Below are 14,446 nucleotides of genomic sequence, written 5' to 3' on the forward strand. Positions count from 1 at the left end.
ACTTGGCTGAATCCCATAATCCAACAGCAGGGTAGTCAGATCCCTCATTGGATCACAGAGCTGCCATCTGGAGAGAAGACATAAAGGTCTGCTTCATGTGGAGTACTTCCTTATCATAAACTGCACACATATTTTTTTTATTTATCCTGCTTTCTGACAACCAGAAGTCCTTATGAAGAGAAAAGAAACAAACAAGAACTAACTTTCCACTTGGATATCATTTTTTCCTTCCAAACCTGTGTCTCATCCTTCTACATCCTTGTCCATTCATTTATATATTCCAGGTCCCAGTTGTGGCAATCATGACAACAGGGGGCAGCACAAGATCAATGACAGCACTGTATGGAAGCTTACGAGGACTTCAGAAGTTAAATCTCATAGACTGTGCTACTTACTTGACTGGTTTGTCTGGCACAACATGGTAAGGATATGGACAAAAGGTTATACGCAGAGTTACAGAAATTAGGTTTGATCAATCAGCATGATGCTAGCTGCTTGACAGAATCTAAAATGGAGTTGCCAAGCCACTTCAGAGTCAAGTGTAAAAAAATATTAACTTGTTAAGATTCATGAACCAAGTCTATTAGTAGATTGAACAGAATTGTTTATTTTAACAGCACAGTGCTGGATGGATTTGGTTGTCAAGCAATGAAATCGACATATAGATTTTTAAAGAAAAACATAAAGGAACTGAGCAACAACAGTCTATGACAGTCATACAAAACTCACCAATAAGGAGCAAATGCTATTTTCAAACAATGCATGTCATACTAGTTCATATCTCACACTAGTCTTCCAGCTGATATCCTTATCAGCATAATATGTCAAGATGTTTCAGGACATGGCTCAGAATGCTTTGTACATTTTTGATTATAACTTGAAATTGCTAGGAGCTTGTGATATTTTCTGCATCCAAGTAGACTTTTTCTCCAGCACAACTTTGGCCTGGTACATGGCTGATACTAGGGTTAGGGACTGCACAACACACCTAGTACGTACGTACAGCAGCACCCTGTGTACACAGGTGTCGCCATTGTTACATAAGCACCACGTGGCATCTGCACGTTGCCGCACAGCACTTACATAAAGAGTGCACCAGTGGCACACTTGTTACGCCGCCCCTGAGATTTTAAAAGAACCCGCCTTTCTCGGGTTCTTTTTCCTCCGCAGGGAAGCCATGTGGTTTGGTGGCTGCGGCTTCCCTGCGTAGGAAAAACAGGCACCAGCAGGCTGCCATTTTTCGCTGGTATGTACTGCACCTTTATAACCTTATTTAGGCTTATGATTACTTTCTGATTCCCCTTCACAAATTTATAGTCTTGTATTCTTTAGAAGCATTTTTCAATCTACTTCAGACAATGTGAGTTAAGAAGAAAGAGCTTGTTCATAAATGGGTATACACTTAGGAAACTGGGAAACATTATTATTATTATTATTATTATTATTAGCCTTTTTTGCCAGATTGGAACTCAAAGCAAATTACAGTTTTTTTTAAAAAAAGTTAAATATCCATAATATCCAAAAGTTAAAATACAATCAGAAAAAAATTAAACCAGTTAAAACAAATATTAAAATACCCACCTGCACAACAATTAGTAATATCCAGCTCATTTTGTAAGATTTTGGCCTTATATAATCAGTATTCAAATGCCTGTCAGAATAGAAAAGTATTTGCTTGCCTGCAAAAAGGCATGGATTAATTTGTCTGAGTCAGGAAAATTAACCCCTGTCTGCACTAGCCAATTTTAATAGCTATACCTTTTCCCAGTCTGAAGAGGACTGTGTTGGACATGTCTGCCATGTATTATAAAGATGAGGACCCACTCAGGAAAAAGGTATGACAACCCCAATTCAGCACTCACACGGTTGAATAGACAGGAATACAAACCCAGACTTTTAATAGTTGCACACTCAAAACCCTGAGCCTGGATGGACAAAGCTGTCCACTTTGATTTCTTTTGCGTTTGAATTTGCATTTATCTCAAGTTCTTTCCATCCCAAATATGAAGGAATTAAGGGATTTTGATCAATTATCAAAAACAAACTGAAATAAAATTTTTAACCATCCCTGGGATTCAGTTAATATTCTTGGTAAATTGTCCTTTTCCATCCTTATCTCACCATGTGTGAAAGTGCAGCTTATTGGACTCTCTGAATTGTGCAACCTTTTGGCGGGGCCTAGACAACTGGGACGACTGTATTATCATAGTTTTATTTTATTTTTTTAAAATTAGGTAGGGTATAGACTAGAGAAAGAAAGAATGCTGTTTGGGTCATAATGACTGTCATAACTCTGGAATTTAGGATTGCCCAATTAAATATATAGGTAGACAGACAAATGTATTTAGAACAGACAAACATAAATCCTTTTTTGCATACCTATCAATACTTGTTACATATTGTTGTTGTTAACTGCCCTCGTGTTGATCTCAGCTCATGGTGACCTTGGGGATGAGATATCTCCAAGAGCCAATTATCCTCCACTGCTTTGCTCAGGTTCTGCAGTCTCATGCTCGCAATCTCTCTGACTGAGTCCAACCGTCTGGTATGTGGTATTCTCTTTCTACTGCCCTCTACCTTTCCTAGCAACATAGTATTTTTCCAATGATTCGTGCCGTCTTGATGTGGCCAAAGTACAATAGCCACAATTTGGTCATCCTGGTTTCCTGGGAGAGTTCAGGTTTAATCTGTTCTAGAATCGATTTGTTTGTCTTTTTGGCTGTGCACAGTATTCTCAGCACTCTTCTCCAGCACCAAATCTCAAAGGAGTTTATTTTCTTTCTATCAGCTTTCTTCACTGTCCAGTTCTCACACCCATACATGGTGATGGGAAATAAAATAGCTTGTATCTTTACATTTTAGGATCTTGTCCAGTTCTTTCATAGACACCCTTCCCAGTCTTAGTCTTCTTCTAATTTCTTGACCACAGCCTCCATTCTGATCAAGATTTGATCGAAGATATGGAAATTCTTTGACTGTTTCAAGTTCCTCACTATCTAAATGAATTCTTGTAGATCTTCTGTGCTCATTCTTGTTTTTTTTAATGTTCAGCATCAAGCCTACTTTAGCACTTTCCTCCTTGACTTTCTTCAGTAATTGTTCCAGGTCTTTGTTGTTTTCTGCTAGTAATACTACATTATTTCATTATATATTAGATATACGTATGTAACTATTACTATTACATAAGAAAGCTAAATGTTCATACTAGGAGCAGATCACTTGAGGCCATCCATATGTTGCTGGACTACCAGCCCATGGTTATTGTCCATGTTGGCTGTGGCCCATGGGGCATACAGTCCAACAATATCTAGACAATCACAGGTTTCTCACCCCTGTTCAGGATGACCAAGCATCCTCCTTTTCCAGGGGATGTCCTATATTTTAACCTTCTGTCCAGCAGGAATTCCAAAATCTCCTCCATTGTAAGCATCACTAGGAAGCCCATTGAGTAGCACTATGTTTGTTGACAAACTTGTCTACTTGGCAGCCTGTCTTCACTGCAAATATGGGGATAGGATGGATCCTTCTAAAGTTATTTTTTCCTAGTAGCATCATCAGCAAACAAGACTTGCCCCCCAAGTACAGCGTGCATTTGTTTCTCGGAGGGGGAAAGGACTGTAAATTGTTAAGCAATGAGCTGCTTGAAGACACAGTGCAAATGCTGAAAGTCCACCCACTCCCCAATTTCAGTACAATGGACAAATGAGAGGAATGTTTTAAATGTCAATTCAGTCAAGCATTTGTTGTTAATAAAGTACAATTGTAAGCATTTGGCTTGGTCAGAATTCTATGCCAACAAGGTATTTAAATGATGACTCAGTCATCAGAAAAGTATAGCTGAGTACATAAATGTCCTACCTTTTATTGAATGTCCTACATTTTGTGGTGCCTTGTCCTCTTTTGGGATTATGACATCTGGTCGCTCTGCCCCATTTATATATTTTGACTGTTATATAAGAGTTATTTCCATCATGTGGTACTGGAGTTTCTGAAGGTATTTGTCTGGGGAAAGGATACTGGGCCAGATGGACTATTGGTATGATCTACTGTGGCTGTGCTGATATTCTTGTGTTTCCTTTTCCAGGACTATGGGCACTTTGTACAAAGATGCTTATTGGTCAAAAAAGGATCTGAATGAACAAATCAATGAAGTTAAAAGACATGTGACTAAAAGCAAACTGGATTGCTTTTCCATAGAGCGTCTGAAGTATTACAACAGGCAGCTGCGTCAAAGGAAAGAAGAGGGACAAAGGACATCCTGTATAGATCTTTGGGGGCTCATTGTTGAATGTTTGTTAAACGATGAGGTACAGTACATTTGTTGCTTTAAATGATTATTTAGTGCATTAAATAGTATGGATCCAACTACTTTGAAGCATGTTTAAGAATGATAATTCTTGTGTGGTATAAATCAGACATTTAAAAATGTAGTCCTTTCCTGGTGTGGGAAAGCTAAGTTATGCTGACATTTTCATATTAGATATGAACAAATGTTTAATGTTGGTAAATTTCTTTAGAAATGAATTTCAATGAAATGTATACCTTTTTCAAATCTAATCCAAAGGCTAGGAAATACATTCATCATACTTCTAATAAAATGCCCTTTCAACATCAGCTAACTGCCATTTTATCTATAATTTATAAGAATGTGGGTTGTTGTTGTTGTTTGTTGTCTGCTTCCCCTTATGGAGACAGGCATACAACAACAAATTAAAATACAACAACAAATAAATATATAACACAATTAAAAACATGAACACCAATTAAAATATATATAATCAATTAAAAAAGGATTATTTTAAAAAGGAAACATTCTAAGAACAATCAGTTCATTATTGGAAACTCATAAACTAGACAGACCTGCTGAAAGAGATTGGTCTATTAATGTTTTTTAAACTCAGACGTTCTGGCAGGTCACTCTACAATTTGGGAGCAGCTGAAGGAAAAGTCCTCTGGTTAACAGTTGCCAGCTTAGTCCTGGCTGACTGAAGTAAATGTCTCAAAGAAAACTGGAGTGTATGGGGAGGATTACATGGGAGGAGGCAAGCAACAAACAAATCTGCTGATACCAGATATTCCTTGTTCCAATGTCAGGTTGCCTTCTCTCAGTGGAATCTATGGCTGGCAGAAAGTATTTGCTGCCTTAAAAATGTATGCAGATATTTATGTCTATGCCTGGGGAAAATAATGCATTACTTTTGAAAATGAACGATAATTATGAAAGAGAAGCAAATACAACAGAAGGAAGAAAGAACACATTTTGATATATGCAAATGGATATAAAGTGGCTTCATATCACCATATCTACTAGAAAATGTGGAGATTTTTCACCCAATATTTATTGGCATGAAAAATTATCCAGAAAGAGCAATTTGGATGATAGAATAGATGACAACATCTGACCTGCTGAAACATTTGTGGGACAAATTATGTTTGCTTCTTATATCACTAGTGGTTTGTTTACTGTATTCCTCATTCCAGCACAGATAATGCATACTCTTGTCAAAAGCATTCAGTTGTGTGAAACATTGTTTTCTTCCATTTTAATTTATACTTGATCAGTCTTGTTTTTTTTAACAACACAGAAAGACAATCATAAACTCTCAGATGAACAGCAAGCTGTGAATGAGGCTCAGAATCCTTTACCAATCTACACTGCAATCAATGTGAAAGAGAAGTACAGCACCATGGACTTCAAAGGTAGTAGCAAGCAATCTGTTGTGCCACATGTGCTGATGCTTATGTGCAGTATGCAGAGTGAATCCACAATAGATTAAGAAATGTACCATGTATGAAAAGCTACCTTGAGCACCTGTTTGAAAGGATATATATATATATATATATATATATATATATTAAATACATGCAATTGAGGATAGGTGTATGGATATGATTATGTTATTCCAACAGATGGAAAGACCTGAGCATTGCAGCAGTGCTCACAGTACTGTTGTTTGCAGCTTGGAACCTTCAGCTAGGGTCTGTTGCAATGTCAATCCAATGGAACAATTGCCATTTGTTTATTTAGTACATTCTGACTCTACCCCTTCTCAAAAGCACAGCCTACATTGTTCCACCTTTCACATTCACAAGAACATTATGAGGTAGTTTAGGTTTGGTGAAAGGTACTAGAAGAAGGTCTTCATAAAAGCATGATCACAGAATGGAAGGGAGTTAGAGCATTATCACATGAGAAAAGAAAGCTGAAATGGAGCAAGAGCATAGCAGCTTTTTCCTGTACCTCTATGCATGCTATCCTAGCACTTCCATTCTTTTTCCTCAGGGAGACAGTTGTAAAAAAAATGCCTTTGTTGTGCTGGAAAAATCAATTCCACAAAAGGTACACTTACTACCACTGCCTGGAAATGCTATGATGGCATGCAGAAAGGCACAGAGAAAGCCACTACTCTCCTGCTCTGTTTTGGCTTTCTTTTCTCTTGTGATAAGATTCTTTGAGTCACATCAGTCAAATGAGGATGCTGGAAATGACTTTTTAAAAAATTAATTCTTGTGTGGAGGTAGTAGGTTTTTTTAAAAAAAATTAGAGCAGGTGTCAGGGATGAATAATAAAGAGCTGATGAAATTTATTAGGACTTCAGTGTGAGGGTAGGACAGCTAAACCCATTTCTCCTTCCATATACCCAGTTTGGCTGGCTCTCCTCTTTCAAATCCTGAGATGGATGAGTGGATGTATGGAGGAATATTTTAATTATCATGCATGGACTACAATATGGATAACATCATATCTAATTTGGCCCTAAGTTTGCAATGCTAAAAATTTCTATTAAGTAGTATAGCAGGCTGGAGGTAGTGAGATTTAGTTCTGAGGAAACACACATTGGATTGGCAGTGTTGTCAATACACTAGTTATGACGTCACACTGGTTTCGATGTGCAAGGCTTTAAGTATGCTCTAACAGAATGTTGAAATGTACTTTTCATCAGAACCTGGATTCTAGTTTGAACAAATGTAGCCAAATTTTCCTAAAACACTGTTTTATGCAGTATGCCAAATCCCCACCTGTTAATGTACACTTATCCCTGTATTAACGTTTGCTCTGAACTTTTCAAATAGCATGAACAATAAATCAAACTAAAGACAACTTAATTTAAACAACCACACTGGAACATGGATTCCTCTATAAACACACACACACACACACACACACACACACTTGTGGCAGAAGATAGGATGTAGGGTGTGCAGAGGCACATGAGGAGGAAATGAGTGGCAGGCTGTGTTGTGTGAATAGAGGTCCATTTGCATGGATGTAGTCCATTGAAAATGATGTGTTTCCTTTGTATGTTTATGCTTCTTTCTGAAGAATGGATGGAGTTCACACCCTATGAAGTGGGGATAATAAAATATGGGGCTTTTGTGAAGGCTGAAGATTTTGGAAGCGAGTTCTTTATGGGACGCTTAATGAAGAGGCTTCCAGAGACTCGGATCTGTTATATGCAAGGTAAGCACCACCCCCACCATCTGCTGAATATCTAACTGAACAACAGCATATATTTCTGATTTTATTGATCAAAACCTAGTGGCCAAAGCTTACTGGTATCTTTTAGAAAAAATTTCCATACTTTGTCCTGATGTCTGTTAGGAATGAAGAGCAACTTTTGTCCCCATGTGGAGAGTAAAGGGGGGGGGGGGGTTCATTTATGCCAATGGTTGAACCACCTTTTTGATGGTGGGTGAACATAAATAAAAGAAGCTGAGGGAAAGTTTAAACCATTGTGTCTGTACAAACAGGGTGTGATTCGGATTAGGATGCTTCTTTCAGAGTCAAGAAGAAAAGAATTTAAACTGAAAATGTAGGGGGAGGCCAGAGACCATCACCAATCTGAGGCTCTTAGGTACAAGGAGAAAACTAAGCACACCCCACCCCATTCATAAATACTCCAGTTTAGGAGTTAATAATATTGTATACTGCTCTGCTAAAAGGCAGGACCCAGACGCTTCAATGCTAGTGGAACAGGTAAAAGGACAATGTATTGTAGGGAGGGGGGAATGATCAAATTAAAAATATTTTCATAGACCAATGAAATAGCGCTAGACTTTGACTGTATTGTTCACTGTTATTATTTTTCTTTCCCTTTATAGGCATGTGGAGTAGTGTATTTTCCCTAAATCTCCTGTACTTCTGGAATCTATCTCATAGTTCAGAGGAGTTTTGGCACAAGTGGACACATGATCAAATAACTGATATTGGTTGGTTGTTCTCCTTTTGACCTTTTAAATATTATTCATGATTTGAACAGACAAGTGAACAATGTAAAATAATCTGACATTTTGCCAACCATAAAAGAATACAGGCTTCTGGAAAAAATGACCAAATGTTTTGGATTTATTTATCTACATATTAGACTGCTGAAACCATGAAAATATAATCAAACAATATTTTTCAAATGGAGTGTCAAACTATTTTCTGTTTTTGCTTGTTGAGCAAGCATTGTAACAAAAGTTTTCTTTTGCAAAGGATGGCTGTTTTCAGATGTTACAGCATAAGTATCCTCTAGATCAGAGGTGAGCAAAGTATAGTCCATGAACTTCGTACAGTTCCCCAGGCCAATTAGGTACATCCCTTGTAACTGTCCAGTTACCTTCTGTTTAGTAAAAAGAAAAAAAGTCTGTTCAGAACTTAAAAACATGAAAAGGATGAAAATGACAATAAATAAATAAATCAAAATGACTCATAGCATGCAAACGCACACAGACCAGGTTCTTGAGGCACTGTGCTCCATGCTGTGGTAAAAAATGTTCTCCAGCAAATATGGGGGAATGGTGTTTCTGGGGGATACAGTGCTCTATGGTCTTGTGGGAGGCAATGCAGTCCATCCACAACCTTCAGTTGCTCACCACTGCTATTAATCATCTTATTGCCCCTACTTCTATTTTGTAGATGAAGAGCCTCAACTACCTTCTAGGCCACATGAGCAAAAGGCACATCTGTACACACCTGCTGGACCACTTTCCAGTGCTTTCAGAGATGTACTTACTGATCGCCTCTCCGTTGCCCATTACCACAATTTTGTGAAAGGTCTTCAGTTGGATAATAGCTACTTGCAGAATGACAAATTCTGCAGATGGAAAGGTATTTTCATTTAATTTTCAAATGGATATTTTAAGGCAGAAATAGGCAATGAAAGATGGCCAGGTTGCATAAAACAACCAAGGCTCCCCACACCAACTTTCCATTCAAATGTCCAGTTGATGAACTAATCATTATATGGTTGTATAGTGCATCTCTCCGAGCACTACATACTGCTATGGGCTTTTCTTTTATTTGCATGGGACTTAATACAGGAGGTGGCAGTAACATAGCCTGATTTCAGGTCTGTGGCTTAATACAATAGTAAAATACTTTCCCAGCAGGTTAGTTATAATGTTACAGATTGTTATACAATGTGATTTACAATGTCATAGATTGATATATGACCATATAACTGTTTTCTGTTCATGTCTACTATAGTAATACCATAGCAATGTCACTAAATGCTCCCAAACTGCACCTTGAAAGCCAGTACTGTCCCATGAAATGGAGTTCTGTGGCCATGGTCTGCAGGGTGCTGAAGTATGATATTACCAGCCCCCTCTCTCCAGAAGCAGTGGCATGAGAAGTAGAAACAGGGACCCCTGTGGGGTCTTGTCACAACTTCTCATCCCACCATCAATCACTGGTAGAGGGAGGTGGTCACATCATCCTGCAACAACCAGCTCATCAGTGCAGCATAAGTCCATCATTCAGGACAGCTGACTGGCTTTTAAGGTGGTTTTCAGGAGCTGGAGCAAGAGATAGAGCATATCTATGGCCTGGTACAGACCTCCCAAAAAAGGAGGCCTGCTGGCGCCTTTTTTGGGGGGGGCCAACCAAAATACACAATATACGTGTTGCAAACTTTTGAAGCTCCACTGGCTTCTTCATCATGCAAAGGTGTTAAAAATCATACAGTAGGGAAACATATGATGATGCTAGTCATAGGCTTGTATTTTGTCAAGATGTTGTGATTGTTGTCCTCAGTTCGGATGGTATGGCGGGATATTCATGCAGGCAGATCCCTCATCCTTCTGGCCTTGTGTGTACTGGAAATCTTTAAATAAAATTTAAATTCCATTAGCAAGACAAAAAGATACTCCTTTTGAGATCCAGTTTGCCTCTATCCTTTATGAGGTTACAAGCCCCATTGTTAGGCAGACAACACTGAATTTCTCAAGAAGCCTCTATGCTTTTACTTCAGTAAAATCTTTAGGTATTATTAAGGTAAAACATGCCAATACAGCCCCATTTTTAAAAGAAAAATGTTTTATCTCTGTTGGAGGTAAAAACTTCCAATAGGCCATTAGTTCTCTCTTTAGGATCCCCTCAGCTTCCTGAGAAATTCAGTGTTCTCTACCTAACAAAGGGGCTTGTGGTTTGCAACATGTATTTTGTGCATTTTGGTTGTCTCAATAAAGGTATCACTGTTTTGTCACTTTTGGATGTTATTGTACTTTGCTATATGGCCAACATGGCTATCCCTGGATATGAAGTTCACTTGAAAATATAATGTATACCAAATGTTTAGTTGTGATACTTTGGTTGTGCATAATCACCTGCTGTCACAGATGGAATCCAACATTTCATGCAGCATCCCACATCCTTTGTAAACTGTGGGACTATGAGTATTGTGTTTGGTGATATGCAAACTGTTCAGGTTTTGCATGAAATCAGAAAAACTTGAATTAACAGTTTTAAACCCTCAGACATAACTGTCTATGAGAACTAAGATGTAGTCTTTTTCTCTTGTCTGTTTTCCCATTTAGATACTGTACTAGACTCTTGTTCACCCAACCAGCTGACTCAAGCAGAAGACTACTTGCTCCTAGAAGATACTGGATTCTTCATCAATACTAGCTCTGCACCTCTACTGAGGAAAGAGAGGAAGGTGGATGTAATCCTACATTTAAATTACAGTGCAGGATCACAATCATTGGTGAGATGTAGCTTTTGTAGCTTTTCACCTATTACTTTTTCAGGAAGCACTCTGTATTGATGCACAGGTTGTTTAACAATTCCTCAGAACATGGTATCCCATGTTAGTGAAAGCTCTAGATACTATAGAGATGGGCAGACAAATCAACTGGATAGATGGGAAATCATAGGAATAAATAAGAACTGACTGGGAATTGATAGTAAATTATTGTAAAACAAGGTGTTCAGAAAGATTCAGCTCATAATCCATCAAGCAGTGTTTACCAAAATCCCCAAAATAGCTCAAGCATACAATAATATGAATTTTAAGCTGAAGTTATTTAAAAAGATAAATACAGCAATAGGAAGTACTGTATATATTCATATATTCATAAGTCTAAAAATTTATGTCCAAAAGTTGACTCCAAAATCCCAGGTCAACTTATTTATGGGTCAGTATGGCAATGTGATAACAGCTCTTTCAGATTTCCCAATGCGGTGTGGAGAGGAGTTTATTTCTCTCTGGAGCCAAGCAGAAAGAGTCCTGATACTGATGTTTGTTTAAGAGTCCCCCTCCCACCCGCAGGTCTGGATGAAACAAAAGCTGAAACGATGAAGCAAAAAGCATTAATGAGAGTCTCTCTTGTCATATACACACATACACACTGAAGGAACCTCCAAGTTTTACCCTCAACCTATCCATGGATCACGGCAAAATCCATAATTTTGGCCCCAAAACCTGACCTCAATATATGAGGTTGACTCATAGTTGAGTATATACAGTAAGTAAACTTTAACAGTTGCACTAACCAAGGAGACCAAAGGAAGTCAAGAAACAAAGAAAACAAGAAAACAAGCATGAGACATTAATCTTAGTTAATTACAAGTAACAAGTATTTTTATGTTTGATGAACGGGAATAGGAAAATCTATTTTATGCAAAGGAAAATGTTACTCCACAAGTAAGTGATATATCATATTGCAGCTAAACCGACTTAAGGTAAAAATGAAAAGAAAAAGAAAAGAACATGCTATCCCACCCAATCTGCTGTCCTAATAATCTTTACCTTCTATTTGCCATTCTATTTTTTTCCCATCTAGCCTTTGAAGCAATCATGCAAATACTGTGCAGAACAAGGAATCCCATTTCCCAAAATTGTGCCGAAGGAAGATGACAACCATCTGAAGGAATGCTATTTATTTGAAGATGCAGAGAATATGGATGCACCCATATTACTATTTTTTCCACAAGTGAATGATACCTTTCGCTATTATAAAGCACCTGGTACGCGGCCAATATTACTATTATCTATTATAATGTCACATTTTCAACCCTCTGTTTAGTGTGAAACATGAGCATCATTTTGCCATTACCAATTGAAGGAAGAGGTTAGGGGTACTACAACATACTTAGAAAAACAGCTCAGTGAGTTATTTTGAAACTTAGTAGAGCAAGAAATATAAGTTTGAGGGTGGTGATTGCATATTTTCAGGTCGGAAGATTAAGGAATACCATATTTTGATAAATGGTTAAATTTGACAAATGACTCCAGCAACTTTAACAGGGTTTAATAGCACATCCCTCCCCTATTGCTGGGCATGAACTTCATGGGACTTTACATCCTCAACGCAAGTGTGTTACTTTTTCCTACTTGGATCAGAGGTGCAAGGTATTCAGTACAGTCAGCCCTTCCCTTATGCGTGGGATCCATTATGGACCCCCCTCACGGAAGGGGGCATGGCACAGTGTGCATGCCATTCATTTAATTGTAGCACGGTTTCAGTGTAAGCTGACAGCCACATAAGGGAAGCTCACATACAGTTGTCAGTTTGTGTCATCATATTTTTTTCTTAACAAAACTGCTAGCTAATATTATATCCATGAAGATACACTCCTCTTTGGGATGGTCAGTGGGATTCACTGCATAATAGTAGTGAAGCACTAACATTAGAATCTCAGAAAAACTGGTTCATTGGGGAAACATGTCTCTTCATTCCAGTTCTGAGACAAAGACCCATCAATCCACCCACACTGGTCCAACAGCTCTAAGTACAACATGTACTTAGGGCCCTAATTTCATAGCTTTGATGCATCCAGTTGAACACTACCATTAGCAATGCTATTGAACCATAAAAACTGGGAATTTCAGCTCTAAAAATGTCTTCAGTTTAAAAGCATTCACAACCATATCCTGTACATGAGTGTTTGTGTGGCTTTTGAATGTATAAGATCTTTATTTTTGCAAATTCCATTCTAAAAGCTTTTTCTTACTGCAATGTTTCTTTAGGTGTAAAGCGCTTGGAGTCAGAAATGAAATATGGCGAGATTGATGTCTCCAGTAATTGCACCCCCTACTCTACATATTCACTGACATTCAGTAAAGAAGAGTATGATCAGCTAGTGGATCTGAGTGAATACAATATTCTGAATAACCAACATCTGATCCTACAGGCCTTGCAGACAGCAGTGGAACGGAAAAAACTACTTAAGAAATAGTTAGCTTTATTGAAAACCTTTGTATGCAGAATAATATGCTGAATTTGTGGACCCAAACTCTTCAAGTGCTTATAAATGTAACTGAACTCCACTTTGATCCAACCAAAATAGGATGCCAAATGGACAAAGCAATCTAATTTAGGGCATTAATATAAATCATATTTCCCCAGCATACACATTGCTTCTGTGAGAGATTTACCTAAGTCAGAAGATTAGATATCTGCATTCCACATAGCCTTTGTATTAATTCTCCACATTAGTTGCAGCCAGTTCTATTGTTTATATGACTTAACTCAGGAACATGATACTGTAGTCATCATGCATAACCAATAATATAGCTCCAAGGCCTTATATCAGAGGAACAACTTTGGAGTTTCATTTTTTTTTTAAATTTGGTGCTACTGTGAACAATGTTGAAATTTGGAAGCAACATTCAGTGATCTTTCATGGACTCTTGCAGTGTAACCCTGTGCATGTTTACTCAGAAGTAAATCCCACTGGATTCAGTCAGGTCAACATTTAGGCACATTGATATAGGATTGGAGCCTTATTCCTATATACAGTCGCCCCATCCCTTATGCGGGCGATCTGTTCCAGACCCTCCTGCATAAGGGGAATTGAGTGTATGCTTAAATCCCATTCAGTATAATGGAGTGTGCTCCTGTGGCACACCATGGTGTGCTGCGGTGCGCGCACCCCATTGTTTCGATTGGGGCTTGCCTTCCATGTGAGCTCAAGTCCGCAGAAGGCAAGCCCACGTAAGGGGCAGGCCAGCTGTATTTTATTCTAGCAAATGATTTGGGGATCAAATGATCAACATTAAAAGGTAAACCATCAGACATATACAATGAGATAAATACAATTATTAGTGATGGTCAATGACACTCTTTTTGGGAAGGTAGCATTAACCAACAATCACTTTGCAGATACATTATGAACATTCTGTGTAAGTATGCATTTCAAAAATAGGAAGAGGAAATCTAAGAGCCTTCATCTTCA

General features: G+C 38.1%; 1 protein-coding gene across 1 annotated transcript in view; it reads left to right on the forward strand.

Moving 5' to 3' along the window:
- The window catches only part of LOC149314777 (cytosolic phospholipase A2 epsilon-like), a 35,216-nt gene extending 21,769 nt beyond the window's left edge, over positions 1–13,447 (forward strand). Inside the window, exons 11-19 of the mRNA XM_089523519.1 lie at positions 285–421; positions 4,085–4,307; positions 5,586–5,700; positions 7,325–7,462; positions 8,104–8,211; positions 8,903–9,094; positions 10,804–10,973; positions 12,052–12,235; positions 13,239–13,447. Of these exons, the coding sequence (XP_089379645.1) occupies positions 285–421; positions 4,085–4,307; positions 5,586–5,700; positions 7,325–7,462; positions 8,104–8,211; positions 8,903–9,094; positions 10,804–10,973; positions 12,052–12,235; positions 13,239–13,447 (1,476 nt within the window). The remainder of the gene's footprint in view (positions 1–284; positions 422–4,084; positions 4,308–5,585; positions 5,701–7,324; positions 7,463–8,103; positions 8,212–8,902; positions 9,095–10,803; positions 10,974–12,051; positions 12,236–13,238) is intronic.
- Positions 13,448–14,446: the final 999 nt, after the last annotated feature.

This window comes from Sceloporus occidentalis, unplaced genomic scaffold (genome assembly GCF_023333645.1).
Source record: "Sceloporus occidentalis isolate IW3139 unplaced genomic scaffold, rSceOcc1.0.p SCAF_4, whole genome shotgun sequence".
In the NCBI taxonomy this organism is placed as follows: domain Eukaryota; kingdom Metazoa; phylum Chordata; class Lepidosauria; order Squamata; family Phrynosomatidae; genus Sceloporus; species Sceloporus occidentalis.